The sequence below is a fragment of the Schistocerca cancellata genome, chromosome 9 (assembly GCF_023864275.1).
Source record: "Schistocerca cancellata isolate TAMUIC-IGC-003103 chromosome 9, iqSchCanc2.1, whole genome shotgun sequence".
In the NCBI taxonomy this organism is placed as follows: domain Eukaryota; kingdom Metazoa; phylum Arthropoda; class Insecta; order Orthoptera; family Acrididae; genus Schistocerca; species Schistocerca cancellata.
In genome coordinates this window covers 366,121,632-366,147,618 of record NC_064634.1, presented here as the reverse complement: position 1 = coordinate 366,147,618, position 25,987 = coordinate 366,121,632, and the positions used below count along the sequence as shown (strand labels likewise).

Sequence of the window (25,987 nt, the reverse complement as noted above, 5' to 3'; positions counted from 1 at the left end):
GTGATACATTACCCATGTTAAAGTGAACCGTTTACCAATTGCGGAAAAGGTCGATATCGTGTTGATGTATGGCTATTGTGATCAAAATGTCCAACGGGCGTGTGCTATGTGTGCTGCTCCGTATCCTGGACGACATCATCCAAGTGTCCGGAACGTTCGCTGGTTAGTTACGTTATTTAAGGAAACAGGAAGTGTTCAGCCACGTGTGAATCGTCAACCACGACCTGCAACAAATGATGATGCCCAAGTAGGTGTTTTAGCTGCTGTCGCGGCTAATCCGTACATCAGTAGCAGACAAATTGCGCGAGAATAGGGAATCTCAAAAACGTCGGTGTTGAGAATGCTAATCAACATCGGTTGCACCCGTAGCTTCTTTCTATGCAACAGGAATTGCATGGTGACGGCTTTGAACGTCATGTACAGTTCTGCAACTGGGCACAAGAGAAATTACGCGACGATGACAGATTTTCTGCACCTGTTCTGTTTAACGACGAAGCATCATTCACCAACAGAGGTAACGTAAACCGGCATAATATGCACTATTGGGCAACGTAAAATCCACGATAGCTGCGACAAGTGGAACACCAGCGACCTTGGCGGGTTAATGTATCGTGCGGCATTATGAGAGGAAGGATAAATGGACCCCTTTTATCGATGGCAATCTAAATGTTGCAGTGTATGCTGATTTCCGACGTAATGTTCTACCGATGTTACTACAAGATATTTCACTGCATGACATAATGGCAATGTACTTCCAACATGATGGATGTGCGGCACTTAGCTCGCGTGCGCTTGAAGCGGTATTGAATAGCATATTTCATGACAGGTGGACTGGTCATCGAAGGATCATACCGTGGCCCGCACGTTCACCGGATCTGACGTCCCCGGATTTCTTTCTGTGGGGAAAGTTGAAGGATATTTGCTATCTTGATCCACCGACAACGCCTGACAACATGCGTCAGCGCATTGTCAATACATGTGCGAACATTACGGAAGGCGAACTACTCGCTGTTGAGAGGAATGTCGTTACACGTATTGCCAAATGCATTGAGGTTGACGGACATCATTTTGAGCATTTATTGCATCAATGTGGTATTTACAGGTAATCACGCTGCAACAGCATGCGTTCTCAGAAGTGAAAAGTTCACAAACGTACATGTATCACATTGGAACAACCGAAATAAAATGTTCAAACGTACCTACGTTCTATATTTTAATTTAAAAAACCTACCTGTTACCAACTGTTCGCCTAAAATTGTGAGCCATATGTTTGTGACTATTACAACGCCATCTATTACAAATCGAAAAAAGTAGTCCAACTAAAACATTCATATTTCTTTACGTACTACACGAATATGTAATAAAAATGGGGGTTCCTATTTAAAAAACGCAGTTGATTTTCGTTTGATCTATGGCAGCGCCATCTAGCGGGCCAACCATAGCGCCATCTGGTTTCCCCCTTCAAGCTAGACAAGTTTCGTTCTTTGAAGTTTTTTCGTTTGACGCTTATTTCGTGAGATATTTGGCCCGTCCACGCTCAATGGACCACCCTGTATAGACAGAACATGCCATTTTTGGACGTTGAGACCACTGCCGCATGCTGCGCTACAGGTGGTCATCCACGTCAACTCTGCATAGGCATCATCACCGCCACGAAGCCAAAGTACCAGATCTCTGGCATAAGCAGTGCAGCAAAAAGTATGTCCGCCTAGTGCCACCCTTCCTAGGCGTTGTCGGAGGGTCGGAGGTCACACAGAAGTGGTTCCAAAGTGAAGGCATACAGATCGCTAATATAGGACAGCACTGACTCACTGATGGTCGGACCAGGATCAGCAGCGTGATACAGCCGTTGTACAACACCCTGGGCGTCACTCTGCAAGGAAGAGGCATCTCTAAATCTAGAATGGTGTCCGGGTACGCCATATGTCGAAATGCTGTCGTCAAAAACGCCTGGTCAACGCTATTAAAGGCTTGAATGAAGCCGAGGGAGGTCGAGACCCTAGGCATTTGGCTATCATAGTGAGTAGGACTTCTGGTCAGGTGAACATGAAATCTAATAGAGGTAATGCAGGAGTAGGTTTAATAATGAATAAGAAAACAGGAATGCGAGTAAGCTACTATGAACAGCATATTGAACGCACCGAAGACAGACACAAAGGCAACCACCACCACAGAAGTGTGAGTTCATGCGCAACTAGCTTAGCGCATGATGAAGGAATTAAAGAAACGCATAATGAGATAATAGAAATTATTCAGATAGTTGAGGGAGACGAAGATTTAATTGTGATGGTGGACTGGGATTCTACAGGAGGAAAAGGAAGCGAAGGAAAAGTTGTAGGTGTGTGTTGACTTGGGTAAAGGAATGAAATAGGAATCCGCTTGGTAGAATTTTGCACATGGCATAATTAAATCGTCGCTAATACGTGGTTTAAGAATCATGAAAGCAGGTTATATACGTGGAACAGACTTGGACTCACCGGAAAGTTTCAGAGTGATTATATAATGGTAATACAGAGATTTCGGAACCACATTTCAATTTGTAAAGACATTAGCAGGAGCAGATGTACACTCTGACCACGATTTATTGGTTATGAACTGTAGATTAAAACTAAATAAAAGGTAGAAAATCATGTGATGTGGATAAGTTAAAAGAACCGCAGGCTAAGTTTCAGAGAGGTTATTAGGCAACGATTGACTAAAACAGGAAACGGAATACAGTAGAAGACGAGAAAATTTTTGAGAGCCGAAATAGTGGATTCAGCAGAGAATGAAATAGGTAAAAAAACAAGTCATACTAGAAATCCTTGGATAACACAGGAGATACTGAATTTAACTGATGAAGGGAGAAAATATAAAAATGCAGCAAATGAAGCAGGTAAAAGGGAATACGAACATTCAAAAAATGAGACTGACAGGAAATGCAAAATGGTTAAGCAGAAATGGCTAGAGGACAAATGTAAGGATTTAGAAGCATATTTCACTAGGGGAAATACAGATATTGCCTATGGGAAAATTAAAGAGGCGTTTGGGAAAAAGAAAAGCAGCTGTATGAATATCAAGAGCTGAAGCTGAAAACCAGTCCTAAGCAAAAAAGGGAAAGCTGAAAGGTGGAAGGAGTATGTAGAGGGAGATGAACTTGAAGGCAGTATTATGAAAAGGGAAGTGGATGTAGATGAAGATGAGATGCGAGAGGAATTTGACAGAGCTCTGAAAGATCTAAGTCGAAACAAGGCCCTGGGGTAAACGATATCCGTCAGAACTACTGATACCCTTGAGAGAACCAGCAGTGACAAAGCTCTTAGACCTGGTGTGCAAGACGTATGAGACAGGTGAAATACCGTCAGACTTCAAGCAGACTGTAGTAATTCCAATTCCAAAGAAAGCAGCTGTTAACAGGTGTGAACACTAGCGAACTATCAGTTTAATAAGTTGTGGTTGCAAAACACTAGCACAAATTCTTTGCAGAAGAATGCAAAAACCCATGGAAATGGAACTCGGGGAAGATCAGTTTCGATAGCATAGAAATGTAGGGACACGCGAGGCAATAGTGACCCTGCGACTTATCTTAGAAGATAGGCTAAGGGAAGACAAAGCTATGTTTATAGCTTCTGTAGACTTACAGAAAGGTTTTGACGATGTTTAGTGGAATACTCTCTTTGAAATTTTGAAGGTAGCAGGGCTAAAATATAGGGAACAGAAGACATTTAACAACTTGTACGGAAACCAGATGGCAGTTATAAGACTCTAGGGGCATGAAATGGAAGTAGTGGTTGAGTAGGGAGTGAAATAGGATGGAAGCATGTCGCCGATGGTATTCAATCTGACGGTGAGCAAGCAGTAAAGGAAACCAAAGCAAAAACTGGAGAAGGAATTAAATTTCAGGGAGAGGAAACAAAAACTTTGAGGTGTGCAGAAGACACAGTAATTGTGTCAGACACGATATAGGCCTTAGAAGTGCAGTTGAATGGAATGGACAGTGTTTTGAGAACAGGATATAAGATGAATAATTTTGAAATTTGTGGTAAGGTCTTATGGGACCAAACTACTTAGGTCATCGGTCCCTAAGCCTACGTACTAATTAATCTAACTTAAACTAACTTAGGCTATGGGCAACACACGCACAGCCATGCCCGAGGGAGGACTCGAACCTCCGACAGGGGAGCCGCACGGACAGTGACAAAGCGCCTCAGAACACGCGGCTATACCGCGCCGCTAAGATGAATGTCCAGAAAAGCAAAGCAAGGATAATACAATGTAATCGAATTAAATTATGTGATGATGAGGAAATTAGATTACAAAATGAAACACTGAATGTACTTGATGAGGTTTGCTATTTGGGCTTTAAAATAACCATGACGACCGAAGTAGAGAGAATATAAAATGTAGACGGGCAAGCCGACGGTGGTGGCCGAGCGGTTCTAGGCACTTCAGTCCGGAACCGCGCTGCTGCTACGGTCGCAGGTTCAAATCCTGCCTCGGGCATGGATGTGTGTATGTCCTTACGTTAGTTAGGTTTAAGTAGTTCTAAGTCTAGGGGACTGATGACCTCAGATGTTAATACCCATAGTGCTGAGAGCCATTTGTAGACGGGCAAAGGCAAGAAAATTGTTTTCTGAAGAAGAGAAATTTGTTAACATTGAATATAGATTTAAGCGTACGGAAGTCTTCTCTAAATTTTATTTATGGAGTATTTATATGGAGTGAAGGCACGTACGGAAATGAAAATTAGATGATAAACAGCTTAAACAAGAAGAGAATAGAGGCCCCTGAAATGTGGTGCTTCAGAAGAATTCCCAATATTTGACAGGTGTATCGTATTACTAATGAGGAGGTACTAAACAGAATTGAGGAGACAAGAATGTTGTAGCGTAACTTGACTAAAACAAGAGGTCGGTTGAGAGGATACACACTGATACATCAAGGGATCCTCCAGTTAGTGTTAGAGGGAAACGTGGAGTAAAAATTGCAGAGGCAGACCACGAGATGAGCACAGAAGGCAGCTTCAAAAGGCTGTGGATTTCAATTGTTATTCGAAGATGAAGGAGTTTGCCCAGAATAGAGTGGCCTGAGAGCTGCATCATATCAGTCTTCGGACTGGAGACCGAACCAGCAACAATATAAGTCGATACTGCAGTACCGTAGCATATCGATACCGCCAGAGCCGGGACCTCGAAGATTCCTCCGGGCGCCGCGAGCTGCGCTGTGAACGTCTTCGCCAGTAATAAACCTCCAGGTTCCAGAATGAGATTTTCACTCAGCAGCGGAGTGTGTGCTGATATGAAACTTTCTGGCAGATTAAAACTGTATGCCGGACCGAGACTCGAACTCGGGACCTTTGCCTTTCGCAGGCAAGTGCTCTACCAATTGAGCTATCCAAGCACGACTCACGCCCCGTCCTCACAGCTTTACTTCTGCCAGTACCTCGTCTCCTACCTTCCAAACTCTACAGAAGCTCTCCTGCGAACCTTGCAGAAGTAGCACTCCTGGAAGAAAGGATATTGCGGAGATATGGCTTAGCCACAGTTTGGGGGATGTTTCCAGAATGAGATTTTCACTCTGCTGCGGAGTGTGCGCTGATATGAAACTTCCTGGCACATTAAAACTGTGTGCCGGACCGAGACTCGAACTCGGGACCTTTGCCTTCACTTGCCCGCGAAAGGCAAAGGTCCTGAGTTCGAGTCTCGGTCCGGCACACAGTTTTAATCTGCCAGAAAGTTTCAACCTCCAGGCTGCCGACCAACGAAGACCGACAGGACGGCGTTATAGGCGTCAACCACATGGCACCACGCTCTATTTCTACATCTACTTCTACTTGCAGTTTCGTGCTTCTAGTGAAAGTTACGTGTTGCTAGTTGTTGCCGAACATTACTCCAAGTTGATGATAGCTCCATTTGCAAATATCCAGTACCTAGATGCACGCCCAGTGTCAGGCCTCTGATTACTGATGGCCACGCCTAGAACACGTTATCAATAGCGCAGCAGTTTTTCAGAATAAGTTGAATACGATATATTTATTCAACCTGCATTTGTGTGAACAAACCTTTTGCTTGACTGTCCAGATTCCTGCGGTGGCAGGTTCTTTGACCACCTTCTACGCACATGTCATTAGCAACGAGGCAAAATAAGAGGTGCCAACACGCTACACATGAGATTATACATAGGGTGTTCTAGGAGGAATGGTCAGTATTCATGCATATGACAAGAACTATCATTTGAAGTAAAAGCTTCATATTGTCATACGTCGTGGTCCGAATGATTTCCGAGATGGAACACATTTAATGTACATGGTTATTTATTTTCAGTATTATGCAATACATTGTCACATTTACACATGTGCTACAGTAAGTGAACATTACAACATGCGATTGACAAAGTTTCAACTGAAAAGAAACCATATTTTAAACAAGTTGGCCTCTAAGCATTATAATACACGTCACATTAAAGTTCACAAAAAATATTCGAATATCCGATGTTCAACTTGAGTACTTTTGTATAGTCTCGGGAGAATATGTTGTGTTGCTTTGCTGTGCGCCTCTGCACATTCTACCATGAGGGCAGCGGTGTCTATGATGTGAACAAGCATTTCAACTTGGGTATTCGTCTTTCGTTTCTACATCCTGGACTTCGTCCAATCCCACAGACGAAAAATTAGTAGCGTATGGTCTGCGACCTTCGTAGCCGGTTAACTGTACAAAGGGCGTTCAATAAGTAAAGCAAGACTGCTTTTTTTGAAAGCATGTTGGTTTTATTCATGATTCCAATACACCATATTATACCCCACTCTTTTGGCTACAAAAAATCTATTTTTCAACATAAACTCCGTTCAATGCGGCGGCCTTACGCCGCCTTACAGGGACGGCCTTTGCGCCCACATGGTACTACTCCAGGCGACTTCGGAGACAACGTCTTCCTGCATCATTGTAGACCGTGTGGCCGAAGGAACATCATCGAGGTGTTCAACAAACGAATTTTCCTAAAAATGCGAGTTCTTTATTTCATCATTTCCTCTTTTCTTTACCATTTCATCATTTACTCTTCAATAATAACTGTGAAACCTTCCCGTCTCCTCTATATCTCTTTTGTTACGCAACCCTCCCTTCTACAATAACCTATGAAACCTTCCCTTACGGTTTCTATCTCTTGCTTAATAATAACAACTGAAATCTTCCCTTTGAAATTAATTCTCTTTCTCGATAATAATAAGTGCAATCTTCGCATACAAATTTAAATGCTGCTTATTAAAAGTGATTTGCTGATTATTTCGACGAAACATGTATCGTCATCGTTGCCCTCAGTCGTTATTTGCAATAACCCAAAACTGTTCCTTACCTCTTTTACTATTACTGGATCGCCATCTGACTGCTAAATCGAACTGCGACATGAATATACTTACTCTGTTTTACTATCCTCTATTAGCTGCTGGTGGGCTGTCATAATAAGTGGCTGTATTTATTACCAAAGCTAGCGTTATTCTTTAATAGCAAAGCTGACGTTATTCTTTAATTAATTTGACTGAAGTTATGTAATTCATAGTTAAACTTTTTCTTGACAAGAATAAAATTTTTGCAAAATTTTACGTTGATGGTTTTTGGGATGGATTATAGTCAGTAATGCAAAATTGCTGGCAAAAATTACTTATATTCTGAAAACGATTGTTCAAATATTTACTGTTGGTAATGAAATGATTTTACAAACGTTCAAATGGGACTTACTTTTTACAATAATTTTACAACTAGTATTGCGCAAACATACCTTCAGTAGACTTGAGTATCTCAAAAAAAATTAATAATAATAATAATAATTCAATAATATTAGTTCCTCTTATGATAATAGTTAGCTGATGTCTCTGTACATCCGTTTATAATCTCTTGTAAATCACAGCTGGTGGCCGGCAGGCACACCACTCCTCTCAACCTCTCGCTTCAGACCTGCTACTAAAAAAATGGTTCAAATGGCTCTGAGCACTATGGGACTTAACATCTATGGTCATCAGTCCCCTAGAACTTAGAACTACTTAAACCTAACTAACCTAAGGACATCACACAACATCCAGTCATCACGAGGCAGAGAAAATCCCTGACCCCGCCGGGAATCGAACCCGGGAACCCGGGCGCGGGAAGCGAGAACGCTACCGCACGACCACGAGTTGCGGACAGAAGCTGCTACTGACTCGCTTCACATCTCTGTTACTACTGACTTCCTACGAACGCTAAAGTGCGGTCTATCCCGCCAACAATGCTTTCTGGTGCAGACAGTCCCTGCTACAATTACAAAGTGTATCAATGCGCGGTCTTTCCCGCTCTTTTCTTAAAATATGCGGTCTCTCCCGCCCTTTTTAAAATTATATCAATGTGCGGTCTCTCCCGCCAACAATACTTTAATGCAGACATTCCCTGCTACCGCAATTATTTCCAAAATGACAAATATTAATTATTCCTACTTAATCCTATTAATAAAATATAAACATCTTTCATAAATTGTGGTTTGACAATAGACAATAGAAATATACACGTCTTTACAACCGGACCTGTCAACATGTTACCGATCACGCCGCACCAAACATTGTCTCGTCTGTTGATTCCGTTCCGCGTAAACGTCGCTTTATCAGTGAATAATATTAATGAAAGCAGTTGACGACTGTCATTTAACCAGTGACAAAATTCAAGTCGCGTGGCAATGTCCCCAATGTGAAGATTATGGAGTTGCTGTATTTAGAAAGGGCACAGGTTTTCATCATGCAAAGTTCGCCATATGTGTATCAGTGGGACACAGATACGTGCAGAAAGTGTTCGTGCGCTGGTAGTTAGACTAGGCAACGCCATTTCAACAATGTGCTGCTCTTCCTCACAGGTCGTTGAACTACACATTCAGAAGAAAGAGTGGAACTTTGTAGGATACCTGTTTCACACAATGTACTGAAAACTCTGGAAAACACTCTACAGCCAGGAATTCGACGTATAGGAAAGCACCGATGGTAGACCCCGTCAGCAGCAGGAGCACTGCCATAGCAGAAGCCGTAAACACACCGCCTACATATACTGCGTTAGTGTAGATGAGTAGCATTTTCGCCAGCTTATGTACAAACAAAGTTAGCCGAAGCTTCTGTCTCATACACTCTGTATTCCACACACTTATAAACTCACAATACATCATACGAGGTGCTACAATAAAGTAATGAGACTGATTTTCTTTGCAAGATGTGGCAACCCTGCAGGCTTGCGTAGGCACAATATCTTTGACCTTGGTCTATAAGCTGCTTCTAGTCCAAGCGGCACATCGATGCAACTGCTGAGTCGTGAGTTACGCTGTAATAAGTTAACACATCTACATCTACATTTATACTCCGCAAGCCACCCAACGGTGTGCGGTGTGTGGCGGAGGGCACTTTACGTGCCACTGTCATTACCTCCCTTTTCTGTTCCAGTCGCGTATGGTTTGCGGGAAGAACGACTGTCTGAAAGCCTCCGTGCGCGCTCGAATCTCTCTAATTTTACATTCGTGATCTCCTCGGGAGGTATAAGTAGGGGGAAGCAATATATTCAATACCTCATCCAGAAACGCACCCTCTCGAAACCTGGACAGCAAGCTACACCGCGATGCAGAGCGCCTCTCTTGCAGAGTCTGGCACTTGAGTTTGTTAAACTTCTCTGTAACGCTATCACGGTTACCAAATAACCCTGTGACGAAACGCGCCGCTCTTCTTTGGATCTTCTCTATCTCCTCTATCAACCCGATCTGGTACGGATCCCAAACTGATGAGCAATACTCAAGTATAGGTCGAAAGAGTGGTTTGTAAGCCACCTCCTTTGTTGATGGACTACACTTTCTAAGGACTCTCCCAATGAATCTCAACCTGGTACCCGCCTTACCAACAATTAATTTTATATGATCATTTCACTTCAAATCGTTCCGTACTTATACTCCCAGATATTTTACAGAAGTAACTGCTACCAGTGTTTGTTCCGCTATCATATAATCATACAATAAAGGGTCCTTCTTTCTATGTATTCGCAATACATTATATTAGTCTATGTTAAGCGTCAGTTGCCACTCCCTGCACCAAGTGCCTTTCCGCTGCACATCTTCCTGCATTTCGCTACAATTTTCTAATGCTGCAACTTCTCTGTACACTACAGCATCATCCGCGAAAAGCCGCATGGAACTTCCGACACTATCTACTTTGTCATTTATATATATTGTGAAAAGCAGTGGTCCCATAACACTCAGCTGTGGCACGCCAGAGGTTACTTTAACGTCTGTAAATGTCTCTCCATTGATAACAACATGCTGTGTTCTGTTTGCTGAAAACTCTTCAATCCAGCCACACAGCTGGTCTGATATTCCGTAGGCTCTTACTTTGTATATCAGGTGACAGTGCGGATGTGTCGAACGCCTTCCGAAAGTCAAGGAAAATAGCATCTACCTGGGAGCCTGTATCTAATATTTTCTGGGTCTCTTGAACAAATAAAGCGAGTTGGGTCTCACACGATCGCTGTTTCCGGAATCCATGTTGATTCCTACAGAGTAGATTCTGGGTTTCTTTGTGTCTTCCGTCACGGAAATGGAACCGCATACTATTGCGCAACGGTATGCCATTTCTTTTTGCGTTAAATTGGGTGAAAACGCGACGACAACTTACGATAAGCTTCAGAAGGCTTTTGGAGAGGAGGTTATGTCAAGAGCTCAAGTTTTTCGTTGGCATAAAATGTTTAGTTAAGGCTGAACGAATGTTGAAGATGAAGACCGCAGTGGACGACCATCAACCTCATGGACGGATCTCAACTTGGCCAGGATGCGTGCACTCGTACGATCTGATCGAAGATTATCCATGAAAATGATTGCAGAAGAACTGAACATCAATCGAGAAACAGTTCATCTAATAACTGAAGATCTTGGTATGAGAAAGACTGATGCAAAAAAGGTCCCCAAAAATCTCACACCACAACAGCGAGAAACGGGAAAATGTGGCAACCGATCTGTTAGAGTAAACGGAAATCAATCTAGAATTATTGAGCCTTGTTATCACTGGTGATGAAAGTTGGTTTTTTTAGTACTTTCCAGAGACAAAACGCCAAAGTTCGCAATGGTGCTCAAAGGGATCACCCACACCAAAAAAAGCTCGCATGTGAAAGTCAGAAGTGAAATTCATGCTTCTGTGCTTCTTTGATTCCAAGGAAATTGTTCATAAAGAGTGGGTGCCTCCTGGACAAACAGTTAACCAATATTAATACAAAGAAATTTTAGAAAGACTTCGTAAAAGAGTTCTTTTTGTCCGTGCCGACATTGCTCATAATTGGATTCTGCATCATGATAATGCGCCACCCCATATTGCTCTGTCAGTACAGCAATTTTTAACCTCAAAACGAATTTCAGTACTACCACAGCCACCTTATTCACCAGATAGCGCTCCGTGTGACTTTTTTCTATTTCCAAGAGTCAATACGGCGGTCAAGGGACACCATTTTCAAACAACACAAGATGTCCAAAAAGCTGTGACGAGGGTCTTGCAGGATATAACAGAAGATGAGTTCCAGAAATTTTACCATCAATGGCAGGAGCGCTGGAAAAAGTGTGTGCAATCAGGAGACAACTACTTTGAAGGAGACAACACTAAACTTGACCAAAACGGTAAGCAACAGTTTTTTTTCACATCAGTCTCATTACTTTATTGTCACACCTCGTATATCATTGTGCATCCAACAGAGTAGTTTACTGGCAGAAAGACATCAATGAGTCAGATTGGGCTAGAATAAAAGGCGGAAGAGGCTGAGTGGCTAAGACACGTACATGCATGCCACAAGCCCAATAAATAATTTACATTAAATGTGATGTATCTTTGAAACTATTCTCGATATAGGACACATGTCTATATGAAGAGTTTTTGCTTCAAATGAACATTCCTGTCATATTCCTGAATACTGGCCATTCCTTCTGGTGCACCCTGTACACATTTGTACACTCACTGTCATAAAAATAGCTGCCCCAGAAGGACCCAACTGATACATTTCAGTCTGGATGGGTGTGTTGCACTCCATCAGCCATACCATTCAGAACTTTTCAGTCGGTCATGCACTTGGGGAGTACACGTGGGTTCGTGATGTCATGCACAGTGGTTGATATAAGAGTGTTCCAAAGACCATACCAGCCAATACAACAATGGGCAGCGTCACTAGAGCATCACCTGGACGTGTACTGTGGCCAGGGATCACGTTTTACAGTAGGTTGCCCAGCTGGACGATTTTGAGAGGGGCTGCATTGTGAGGCTGTGGCCCTGTCATTGTATTGTGCACCACACTTGTCATGTGGACACCACTATTGCCCTTGTTCTCAGAAATCGGTGAGGGAAAGCATGGTGTGTAGCATCCGAGGTGCGACACCACAAGGAGGGCTGTCCACCACACATGAGCAGATTTGACAGCAATGATAAGTATCATTCGATGGGCTGTTCGGTCTTCTACATAACGTCCTGTAAGCGCTAGTACCAATGGCAATTGGCTACATGATGCAGGGCTCATCACACACCAACTGCTATAATGCCTGCCACTCATATAGCGTCATGCCCGATTCTCCTGGCGTCGGGAAAGACCCACTTCTAACTTGGAGGCCACAACCACTGGGTCTGTGTCTAGAGGCATAGTGGAGAGCACCACAAAGACGAATATATGGTCTCTCATGACATGTCCTGCCAGTTTCGTGTGACAGTATAGGAAGTGTTATTCGGACTCCACCTAGATCCACCAACCTGTAGGATCTCTTCACCAATCTGCAAGTGGCGCTGTATGGAGTATCACAGGACTCATCTGAGACCTGCACTTGTCCATACTGCACTTCTACATGTCTTGATCATGTAGCACGCAATACATGTCCTTTCCTCAGACATGAAAGTATGAGGTACCATCTGTCTGCCTGTCACAAATGATCACAATCTGCCATGTCTTTCTGTGTGCAGCTCCTTTATGATGATGAGTGTAAACTGATGTATATGTTTATGTTCCACATCTCCTAAGTCACTGTATCCATTTCAATCAAATTTAGTACATTTACTTCTTATCGTCTGGAAAGATATCTGGAAGGAAGTGCTGTTGGGGTAAATGCCACCTGTCTCTCTTGAAGATGGAGGTGTGCATGGGGGTGAAAAAGTGTGAAAATGCCTTAAGTCGAGGTACCCTGAATGGTTGGCATGCTGTGTGGGTAGTATTGGGCAGTGTTTCAGAGGAAATTGGAAATTTGTGCTACAGACTATGGGACCAAACTGCTGAGGTCATCGGTCCTTAGGCTTATGCACTACTTAATCTAACTTAAACGAATATACACTAAGGACAACACACACACCCATTCCCAAGGGAGGACTCGAACCTCCCGACAGTGGGAGTCACACGAACTGTGATAAGGCGCCTTAGACAGCACCGCTACCCTGCGCAGCTTGTTCCAGAGGGTTTACTTACAGATGGACATGGCTGAGATTGGCAGAGAGAAAGGGAATGAGGGAGGAAGAGAGAGGGGGAGACACAAAAAGGAGGGAGAAGATGAACAGAAAGAGAGGGCAGGAGGAGGCAGATTGAGGGGTAGCAAGAGATGGACACAGAGGTAGTAGAAGAGGAGATGGACAGAGAGAAAGGGTGGTAAGAGATGGACTGAGTGAGGGGATAGGAGTAGATGAATAAAGAGAAACTGAGGAGAAAATGGACATAGAGAGTGGGGAGCAGGAGACACACAGAGTGATGAGGAGGAGATGGATAGATACGAGGAGAATGTCGATGAGAGGAGGGAGAAGGGAACAGAAAGAGGGGGAGAAGGAGGAGGATGATGATGATGAGGAGGAGGTGGAGGAGGAGGAGGAGGAGGAGGAGGAGATGTACAGAAAGGAGGAAAGGAGGAGATCGCAGAGAGAGAGGGTGGAGGCGATGGAAGGGGATCGGCGGAGGAGAAAGTGGACAGGGAGAAGGGGAAGAATCAGATGTTTTCAGTATATATAGCCTGTCTGTATGTAGCGACTTGGAGGTGGCTATGTTGGAGGCAAGTAGAAGATGGCACGAGGTAGTGAGCAGGTAGAAAATGAAAAGGGGGATGAGGAGACGGACAGAAAGAGGGATGAGGAGGAAATGGAAAGAGAGAGGGAGACAGAGGAAATGTGGGTTGGGCTGTTTTGGGGGCGAAGACCAGACAGCGAGGTCATCGATCTCATCGGATTTGGGAATGACAGGGAAGGAAGTCGGCCGTGCCCTATCAAAGGAGCCATCCCAGCATTTGCGTGGAGCGATTAGGGAAAGCACGGAAAACCTAAATCGGATGATCGGACGCGGGATTGAACCGTCGTCCTCCCGAATGCGAGTCCAGTGTGCTAACCACCGCGCCACCTCGCTCGGTGGAGGAAATGTGCAGAATGAGGATATGGAGGAGATTTGTGTTATATATGTGCTTAATTTTGTATGCAGCTGAAGCTGCAGGTAGTGTGCTAGTGTTGACAGGGTGATTATGTGATGTTACAAGCTTCCAGAGGTATTAGAGAAGGATGAATGTATCAATCTGAAGTAAGGGGCCCTGGTCTGGAAGCGACCTAGTCGAAAGCTACAAGCGAAAATCCTTTTGATACCTCTAACAGTGGACCTCTTCTAGTGCAAGCTCTTTGCTTTCCATATTTTGAGAGGTGGTAATAGGGACAAAAACATGGACAAAATGTCTAGTAAACAAGGACTCTAAAGTGTATATCTTAAGACCTATGAGCTCTTGTTCATATCTGATACTGAGAAGCGTATCTCTTCTGACTTAAAAGTTGGTTCACTCTTATAACAGTGGAGTAGGCTTCCAGCCATGATATAAGGAAGCTGTAGTATGAGACTTCGCACGTGTGCAGAGGGAGAGAGAGATAAAGAGAAATAGACAGAGAGAGAGAGAGAGAGAGAGAGAGAAAGAAAGAGAGAGACAGAGAGAGAGAGAGAGAGAGAGAGAGTGAGAGTATGGGAATGGAGAGTGGGTGCTTCTTGAAAAATAAGCTGTGATCTGAAACCGATTTCGAGCATAGTAACGGGCGTAAAAATCTACCGTTCAGTTGTGACTTGGTTTATGTCCACGATTTTGATATGTGGGTCAATGTATGTGGGTGATACTGGTAGATTCAGTACTTCCAAACTTACAGGCATGAATGTAGACGCTGGACAGACCAATTACAGAACTACGTTTCTGCTCACAGGCCCGACAGGAAGTGGTGAAGGCGAAGATGCACCGTGACGATTTGTTCAAGGAGAGAAACGAACTCACACGAAAGATGGAACTCATGGCGTACCCGGAGCTACTCCGTGACCACGAGGTGAGTGAAGGTAGAGCCACGTTGTCTCGCCCTGTACACGGGTAAGATCTGCCATCACCGTTGTTTGGATCGTTGTTAGCTTTTGACGCTGGGATGTGACAAATTGCAGCATTCTGTGACATAAGTTTATAAGCAATGCCATTACACGTAGCTCAATTACTCGTATTGTAAGTGTTGATCAAAAAGTTTCCGTTTGAGGGCGTTGCTGCAGCGTATATGCAACTTAGCGCGACTCTGATGCTGCTACATAACAACCAATATGTAGACAACGATTTAGTATGTTTTTCCTGTATTTCCATCGTGTGTGCGGCAAATACGCAAACTTGAATTTTGGCGACGTATTACCAAATGTGTCCAAAGGGGACCAACGTGCTGTCATTCTTTTCTTGCCTGCCGAAGGACAAACACTGATATACATCCACCGGACAATGAAGAATGTATGTGAGGCAGCATGTCTGTCGAAAATCACCTTTGTAGTTCATGATAACTCATGTCCCCAAACCGCAAATGTAGTAACGCAAAAGTTATTACAACTCAAATGGGAGACACTTTGGCACCTCCTTGTAGTTATCATTTTCCCCCATGCGATTATCACGTCTTTGGTACGTTAAAAAACAAAAGCCTTGAAGGGTAGACGATACCTATCGGATGAGGATTGCAACAGGCTGTTATCGAATCCTAATTCTGGATTTCAGATCGACCTATTATGGAAACCATTGTTTTTTATGTAAACGCCCAAACATGGATCAGTACCTTTAGCGCTATGGTCAGTGGGCAGTTTTATCTAGTCCTTTAAAACGTAAAAATGTTGGAAGTAATAATCATTCTAAGAAAATCAATTCTAAAAACAGTTTTTCTGTATTATTATTACCTTATTTTTTTGTACATGTTCTGTTATGTGGGAATTTCTTTACGTTACCATATGTTGGTAGCTTGTCATCTGCAATTAAATGAAATCATTGTGAGTTTGGTAGGCGAGTTAACGTAACGAGTTAACGTAGCCCAACAATATAAAAAAGGCTAGGGTAATAACAAGGACAAAAACTATTTTGCACCTGATTTCGTTACAATAATTATTACTTAAAGCATGTTTACATTTCATGGACCTAAATAAATCTACCCATTGACAGTATCACAAAGCTGTTGAAGCATGTTTGGATGTTTATAACAAAGCAGTTATTTGCATAGCAGGTAGACCTGAAACGCAGTAATTTTGTCTGCAAACGCGGCTGTGCTACGGCTTCAAAACCAAGTGATGAGTAATTATACTGTCCGTCTGAAAGGCTACCATACTCAGGATGGGCAAGTAGCTGTGCCTCGGAGCATCTGATTGCGGTTAGATTGCAGAGAAGTACATGCATGGAGCAGACTTGGGTCCAAATTTCTACCTCTCTCGATCTGCCAGTGAACAGTGCATTTCTACGCAGCAAGATCGCATCACTAAATAGTTGATACTTAAGTCATAAATATACACTCCTGGAAATGGAAAAAAGAACACATTGACACCGGTGTGTCAGACCCACCATACTTGCTCCGGACACTGCGAGAGGGTTGTACAAGCAATGATCACACGCACGGCACAGCGGACTCACCAGGAACCGCGGTGTTGGCCGTCGAATGGCGCTAGCTGCGCAGCATTTGTGCACCGCCGCCGTCAGTGTCAGCCAGTTTGCCGTGGCATACGGAGCTCCATCGCAGTCTTTAACACTGGTAGCATGCCGCGACAGCGTGGACGTGAACCGTATGTGCAGTTGACGGACTTTGAGCGAGGGCGTATAGTGGGCATGCGGGAGGCCGGGTGGACGTACCGCCGAATTGCTCAACACGTGGGGCGTGAGGTCTCCACAGTACATCGATGTTGTCACCAGTGGTCGGCGGAAGGTGCACGTGCCCGTCGACCTGGGACCGGACCGCAGCGACGCACGGATGCACGCCAAGACCGTAGGATCCTACGCAGTGCCGTAGGGGACCGCACCGCCACTTCCCAGCAAATTAGGGACACTGTTGCTCCTGGGGTATCGGCGAGGACCATTCGCAACCGTCTCCATGAAGCTGGGCTACGGTCCCGCACACCGTTAGGCCGTCTTCCGCTCACGCCCCAACATCGTGCAGCCCGCCTCCAGTGGTGTCGCGACAGGCGTGAATGGAGGGACGAATGGAGACGTGTCGTCTTCAGCGATGAGAGTCGCTTCTGCCTTGGTGCCAGTGATGGTCGTATGCGTGTTTGGCGCCGTGCAGGTGAGCGCCACAATCAGGACTGCATACGACCGAGGCACACAGGGCCAACACCCGGCATCATGGTGTGGGGAGCGATCTCCTACACTGGCCGTACACCACTGGTGATCTTCGAGGGGACACTGAATAGTGCACGGTACATCCAAACCGTCATCGAACCCATCGTTCTACCATTCCTAGACCGGCAAGGGAACTTGCTGTTCCAACAGGACAATGCACGTCCGCATGTATCCCGTGCCACCCAACGTGCTCTAGAAGGTGTAAGTCAACTACCCTGGCCAGCAAGGTCTCCGGATCTGTCCCCCATTGAGCATGTTTGGGACTGGATGAAGCGTCGTCGCACGCGGTCTGCACGTCCAGCACGAACGCTGGTCCAACTGAGGCCCCAGGTGGAAATGGCATGGCAAGCTGTTCCACAGGACTACATCCAGCATCTCTACGATCGTCTCCATGGGAGAATAGCAGCCTGCATTGCTGCGAAAGGTGGATATACACCGTACTAGTGCCGACATTGTGCATGCTCTGTTGCCTGTGTCTATGTGCCTGTGGTTCTGTCAGTGTGATCATGTGATGTATCTGACCCCAGGAACGTGTCAATAAAGTTTCCCCTTCCTGGGACAATGAATTCACGGTGTTCTTATTTCAATTTCCAGGAGTGTACTTAGGCAACTGCTGCTGGCCAGATAAGTGTCAACACACTTGTAGTACAATGATGATAAATACACGGAAGGCTCGATATTATTTGGTCACACCACTGCTAGGCATATACTTAAACTAGTAATAACCATTAGATTATGTGAGCTATCTACTGGAAGAGAGTATAGGCGGTAATGCCACATAAATATACTGGTACGGATGTTACATGACAAATCCAGATTCAAAGGAAGAATTCTAAGATACTGCAATTCATCCACAGAGATCACTTACAAAACTCTAACCAGACCGGTGTCTTACTAATATGAGTTAGTCTGAGATTCACATCAAGTTCAACTAACAGAAGTGATTGAGTATAACCACAAAAGTTGGCGCACATTTAGTCAATGTGTGAGTGTCCCAGAAATGCTCAGCTATTCGTAATAGGAAACGAGATAGAATAAAGTATTGTGCAAAACATAAAGGTTTACTCTTAAGTACTTGACTCGCCTTGGAACATATAGTCTCGGAAAGATAATGCTTCTTCTTGCGTTCATCTCATCTAATCATTTTCGACGTTGTGTATGTAATGCGCTTTGCATAGCCCGCCGTGCCAAAAGATTCCTCTGGAAGCTGTCACTATGAATAGATGTTCCTGGAGTACCGATTGATATTTGTGACTGATCTCAGGAATTTTTGATGAACAGGGCACAGATTGTTATCTCGGATGGAGAGTCAGTGACAGATATAGAACAAACATTGGGTGTGCGCCAGGGAAAGGTGTTGAGATCCTTGTTGTTCATGTTACAGATCTTTCAGACAATGTTAATAGTAACTACAGTCTTTTCGCCAATGATGTACTTATGTATAATGAAGTATTATCTGAATAAAGCTGCGTAAATATTTAGTCAGGCCTTAATAATTTTGGAAATTTGTGGTAAGTTCCTATGAGACCGGGACCAAACTATTGAGGTCATCGGTCCCTAGGCTTACACACTACTTAATCTAACTTAAACTAACTTACGCTCAGGACAATACACATACCCATGCCCGACGGGGAGAGCCGCGTGAACCGTGGCAAGGCGCCTGAGACCGCTAGGCTACCCCGCGCGGCACCTTAATAAGCTTTCAAAGTGGTGCAATGATAGGCAACTTTTGTTAAACGTTCAGAAATATCAAATTGTGCACATCACAAAACGAAAAAGCGTAGTATCCTAAGACTACAGTATCAACGAGTCACAAATGCAACCAGTCAACTCATGTGTATACTTGGATGTAACGCTTCGCCGGCCGAGGTGGCCGAGCGGTTCTAGGCGCTACAGTCTGAAACCGCGCGACCGCTCCGGTCGCAGGTTCGAATCCTGCCTGGAGCGTGTGTGTGTGTGTGATGTCCTTAGAATAGTTAGGTTCAAGTAGTTCTAAGTTCTAGGGGACTGATGACCTCAGAAGTTACGTCCCATAGTGCTTAGAGCCATTTGAACCATTTTTGTAACGCTTCTTATGGATATGATGTGGAAAGATCACACTGGATCAGACGTAGGCAAAACAGATGGCACACTTTGGCTTACTGGTACAATACTTGGGAAATGCAATCAGTCTACAAAGGTGACTGCGTACAGATTACTCGCGGGACTCATCCTAGAATATCCCTGAAGTGTGTGCGCCTGTTGAACATATACAGCGAAGGACAATATGAATGATCACAAGTTTGTTTGAGCAGCGGGAGGTTGTCGTAGAGATGCTGAAGAAACCGAATTGGCAGACGCTTGCAAATAGATGCAAACTATACAGAGAAAGCCTACCTACATAGTTTCTAGAACCGTCTTTAAATCGTAAGTGTAGACAGACGGTGGTTACAATTAAACTTTCGCTACTTGAGAGAGTGTAGACGAAAAACTATTTATCGTATGGCTACCCAAATTTATAAGATTGATGTTCAGGCAGTCCGCTGCAGGATTTGCGTTGTCAGTGGTGTTAGTGTCATGACTTCCTGTTAGACACCAGTACTTGTATGGGAAGTAGAGTTGAAACACAAGAGCAGTGTGCATTACATTTGCAGGCAGTATACATTGGTCTGGACAATATGGGTGGGCTTTCTACATCTACATCTACATGGATACTCTGCAAATCACATTTATGTGCCTGGCAGAGGGTTCATGGAACCACATTCACAATTCTCTATTATTCCAATCTCGTATAGCATGCGAAAACAACAAACACCTATATCTTTCCGTACGAGCTCTGATTTCCCTTATTTTATCTTTGTGATCGTTCCTCCCTATGTAGGTCGGTGTCAACAAAATATTTTCGCGTTCGGAGGAGAAAGTTGGTGATTGGAATTTCGTGAGAAGATTTCGTCGCAACGAAAAACGCCTTTCTTTTAATGATGTCCATCCCAAATCCTGTATCAATTCTGTGGCAGTCTCTCCCATATTTCGCGATAATACAAAACGTGCTGCCTTTCTTTGAATTTTTTCGATGTACTCCGTCAGTCCTATCTGGTAAGGATCCCACACCGCGCAACACTATTCTAAAAGAGGACGGACAAGCATAGTGTAGGCAGTCTCCTTAGGCAGTCTTCTTAGTAGGTCTGTTACATTTTCTAAGTGTCCTGCCAATGAAACGCAGTCTTTGGTTAGCCTTCCCCACAACATTTTCTATGTGTTCCTTCCAATTTAAATTGTTCGTAATTGTAATACCTAGGTATTTAGTTGAATTTACGGCTTTTAGATTAGACTGATTTTTAACGCGTTCCTTTTAGCAACCATGTGGATGACCTCACACTTTTCGTTATTTAAGGTCAACTGCCACTTTTCGCACCATTCCGATATTTCTTCTAAATCGTTTTGCAGTCCAGCTCTTCGTGAGTGTCGACGCATTAAAGGAATACGGAGGGGTCCTCTTTGAGCATCGGGCTTGAAGAACATGATTCGAAAATCCGAATTCATTCGCGATTTGGGAATTGCTCCTAGGAGAGACCGACGGTCAGTAGCGTCACAAATTGTAGAAGTTACTGTTGCCATGGCTGAGAATGCTAGAAGCAATATGCGATCTTCAAGCAGTGCACAAGCCGTGTCACGACAGCTGAACATTTCATGTTCCACAGTTCGAAAAGTGCGGCGAACAATTGTGAAATGATACCTATACAAATTTCACATTACTCACCAACCTTCTACACGTGACTTTGCTCTTACGTTTCTTGAAAGGGTTGAAGCTGATGACCTGTGCCTTGGAACATTTTGTGTAGTGGTGAAACGTACACTGAGATGACATAAGTCGTGGAATACCTTTTAATACCGTGTTGGACCTGCTTTTGCCTGGTGTAGTGCAGCACCTCGACGTGGCATGGACTCAGCAAGTCGTCGTAAGTCTCCTGAAGAAATATTCGGCCATGCTGACTCTATAGCCGTCCGTAATGGCGAAATTGTTGCTGGTGCAGGATTTTGGCATGAACTGACCTCTCGACTCATGTCGGGCAACCTAGGTGACCAAAGTATTCGCTCAAATTGTCCAGAATGTTCTACAGACCAGTGGCAAACAACCGTGGCCTGGTGACATAGCGCGTTGTCACGCATAAAAATTCCAACGTTGTTAGGAAACATGACATCCATGAATGGCTGCAAATGGACTATAAGTAACCGAACATCCAGCGACCCAGTCCATTCAGTGTAAAAACAGACGACACCATTATGGAATTACCACCAATCTCATGTAGTATTGTTTGTCTGTTAGCACTGACAACTCTACGCAAACGCCGCGCAATCTCAGGCGCCTTGTCACGGTTCGCGCGGCTCCCCCCGTCGGAGGTTCGAGTCCTGACTCGGGCATGGATGTGTGTGTGTGTGTGTGTGTGTGTGTGTGTGTGTGTGTGTGTGTGTGTTGTCCTTAGTGTAACTTAGTTTAAGTTGGATTAAGTAGTGCGTAAGCCTAGGGGCCGATGACCTCAGCAGCTTGGTCTCATACGAACTTACCACAAATTTCCAATTTGCAAACGCCGCTGCTCTTGGTCGTTAAGCGAAGGCCGTTCGCCACTGTGTTGTCCTTGCTGCGAGGTAATGCATGAAAACTGGCGTTCTCGGCACACTTTTGACACTCTGGATCTCGGAATATTGAATTCCCTATCCCGTGCGTGTAGCTCCAACTACTGTTCCGCATTCAACGTCTATTAATTCCCGTAGTGCAATCACAAAATGGTTCAAATGGCTCTGAGCACTATGGGACTTAACTTCTGAGGTCATCAGTCCCCTAGAACTTAGAACTACTTAAACCTAACTAACCTAAGGACATCATACACATCCATGCCCGAGGCAGGATTCGAACCTGCGACCGTAGGTGCAATCCCAATCACGTCGAAACCTATTCACACGAATCACCTGAGTACAAATGACAGCTCCGCCAATACACCTCTGTTTTATACCTTGTGTACGCAATACCACTGCCGTCTCGATATGTCCATGTCGCTATCCTATGTCTTTTGTCACCTCACTGTACTTTACACTCACTGGGGTAGTGAACACACAAATGTCGCATTTGGGGATCGTCACCGCCAACGAACTTTCATGACGTTCCCCTGTATAGTGAACACGTCACTATGTGGTGGGGCTTCATGCACAGTTCAGGAATTGTCTAGTTTCCTTTGAGGAACTCGGACCCCAAGGACCAAGGAGATGCAACATGAACGGCACAAGTTACTGTGATCTGCTTCGTTAACATGTGATGCTTGCTCTACGGAAGACAGGTGCTTTGGACTCAGCTATTTCCATGGACGATGAAGCTCCACGTCACACTACTCCTGAGGTCCGGGCGGAGGTTCGAGTCCTCCCTCGGGCATGGGTGTGTGTGTTTGTCCTTAGGTTAATTTGGGTTACGTAGTGTGTAAGCTTAGGGACTGATGACCTTAGCAGTTAAGTCCCATAAGATTTCACACACATTTGAACATTTTTGAACTCCTGAGGTCACTAGGCTATTCCTCAATACATTTGGCGAAAACCGAATCATTGGCCGGTCGTTCCAAACTGCGTGGCCACCTGAATCACCAGATTTGACTCCATGTGATTTCTGGTTGTGGATTTACTTCAAAGAGAGTATGTATCGACGGGACGCTAACACACGTTGGAGGTTGAAGATTAGCACAGTGAAGGAAGTTGCCAAAATCCGACCTTAGATGCTTCAAGCAGCAGTAAAGCAGTCTCTAGTGCGGTACCAGGCTGTCGTGTATGCAGATCATCATCACGCCGAGCAACGTTTGTAACATAGAAAGTAAACATAATACGCAACTAACAACTGATCTTTAACATTTCATCAGGCGTGCATTTTTTGCCAGAACCTGTATGTCTCTTTACACCCCAAGTGGGTGGAAACATGTCATGCCAAACCTTAATCGCTTTAACATCTGGTGGGTTCCCTTGAAATCAACACTCGAAATTTCTTTACACAGAAAATGGTATTTCATTTACGCATTTACGCATTGGGCTCTCTCTTGAGGTGCAGTTATTTCTGGTGATTATATAGCAACTGAAGCAAAGCTAAATGAGTTTTTTAGAAAATAATCTACATTTGCTTTATATGATGCAGCAAACCACAAGTGTCGGCTTCTCATAGCTTTTTAATTGCTTTTGGGTATCACTGAGTTTCATGTTGAAGCCTGTATTTGCCATTTCTACGGACTGAGCAGCAGTCTTCAATATGACCTGGCTGTCTGACCGTTGAATGTTATGATTTCAGCCCAGCATGCTTCCATCAGTTCGCTCACAACGTGACTCTGTCAGACTCTATCTACAATGACTCAAAATGTCCTCTGCTGTAGTACCACAAGACCACGCCCACCCTCTCTGGCTGTACCATTCTGCTAGCGCACTGCATCCACGTGACAAAGCCGAGTGAACGACACCCGGTCCACACCACTCCTTACCTCGCCGGCGAGCTTCACTCACGCTAAAGAAACGAGACCTTTAGCTATGTCACGGCACAACGCGAGACGCAGTGGAGAGCAAAGGAAGCGCATCGTACCTGCACACATTGCAGTTTCGCAGTCTGTGCGCAAGCGAGTGACTTGCGCATCTACACCTACATGGTTACTCTGCAATCCACACTTAAGTGCTTGGCAGACGGTTCATCGAACCGTTTTCACACTACTTCTCTACCACTCCACTTTCGAATGGCGTGTGGGAAAAAGGTACACCTAATTCTTTCCGTTCGAGCTATAATTATCTTATTTTTATTATGATAATCATTTCTCCCTACGTAGGTGGATGTCAACAAAATATTTTCGCATTCGGAAGAGAAAGTTGGTGATTGAAATTTGGCAAATAGATCTCGCCTCAAAGAAAACCGCCCTTGGTCATGTCCGAAAGAACAGATGCCATTTTCATAATTGTAATGTAGGCTGTCTCTTTAGTGGGTTTGTCGCATCTTCTAAGCGTTCTGCCAAAAAAGCGCAGTCTTTGTTTTGCCTTCCCCACAATGTTATTTATGTGGTCTTTCCAATTTAAGTTGCTTGTAATTGTAATTCCTAGGTATTTAGTCGATTTGACAGCCCTTATATTTGTGCGATTTATAGTATACCCATACATGGCAGGCCATTGTCATACACATGGCAGGTATGCGGCTGGAGATATAACAAGAGAGATGGGGCTAGAGACGTATGTTGTACGTTGCATTGAAGCCGGCCGCGCCATGTTACATGCCCCAAAACAACGGTACACTAATGTTTACGATTGGCTCTTGGATTTAATTTCTCGCGCGTGAATAAAGCATTTGATTTAAATAGTAAACGTTACGATGCTTTCTAAACTATACTGCGTCAATCAGGTATTTTCAGAATTTTTCAGGTCTTAAATGCATACTTGATGCAGGAAGACGTCGAATTTGGCCTCATTAATGTAACTTATTTGCTGTCATTGTAACTGCTTCAATTGTAGATTCTTTGCGAAACATTGTACGTTCTATTAGCTAAACAAAACACTTTTTACGCCTTGTTTCTCAAACTTATTACTGTACTACCGAAATTCCAGGTTATAACTCGATTTTAGAATGTCGAGCGGTCGCCGCAACTACGTCAGTCAACCTTGCAATGGAGTTTTCTGCACATGTCGCTGTAATCTCCTGGCGAAGTTCATCCTGCGTGTGTGGTTTACGTCTGTAGATGTTATCTTTCACAGTTCCCCACATGTAAAAGTCCATAGGCGTTAGATCTGGCGACCGTGGAAGGAACTCAATGGGCCCACTTTGTCCAATCCAATGTCCTGGAAAATTGTCATCCAGGAAAGGTCGTACGGCTAGGTGGTAGTGTGGTGGTGCCCCGTCCTGCCGGTAGAAGACTGTAGTGGACTGACAAGACAGCCAGTCCACAGTGACGGGTAACCGAAAGGCACGCGTTTAATTCACGCAGGCTTGCTTAAGTCTGAAACAGGATACGTAATGAATGCTATAAAGAAAAGTACGTAGCTGCTGGAATACTTAACTTTAATCCATCATTTGTATACAGCATTCTTGATGATACAAGTGAGACTCTCTCTAGAAATGGTTAATGGCGCCTTGCTAGGTCGTAGCCATGGACATAGCTGAAGGCTATTCTAACTGTCTCTCGGCAAATGAGAGAAAGGCTTCGTCAGTTAGTCGCTAGCAAAGTCGTCGTACAACTGGGGCGAGTGCTAGTACGTCTCTCTAGACCTGCCGTGTGGTGGCGCTCGGTCTGCAATTACTGACAGTGGCGACACGCGGGTCCGACATGTACTAATGGACCGCGGCCGATTTAAAGCTACCACCTAGCAAGTGTGGTGTCTGGCGGTGACACCACAAAGACCTCTTCAT

The 25,987-nt window shown here is 44.4% G+C and overlaps 1 protein-coding gene across 1 annotated transcript in view; it reads left to right on the top strand.

Moving 5' to 3' along the window:
* Positions 1-25,987, top strand: part of LOC126101419 (meiosis-specific nuclear structural protein 1-like) — a 49,269-nt gene that overhangs the window by 16,031 nt on the left and 7,251 nt on the right. Inside the window, exon 3 of the mRNA XM_049912080.1 lies at positions 15,191-15,307. Within this exon, the coding sequence (XP_049768037.1) occupies positions 15,191-15,307 (117 nt within the window). The remainder of the gene's footprint in view (positions 1-15,190; positions 15,308-25,987) is intronic.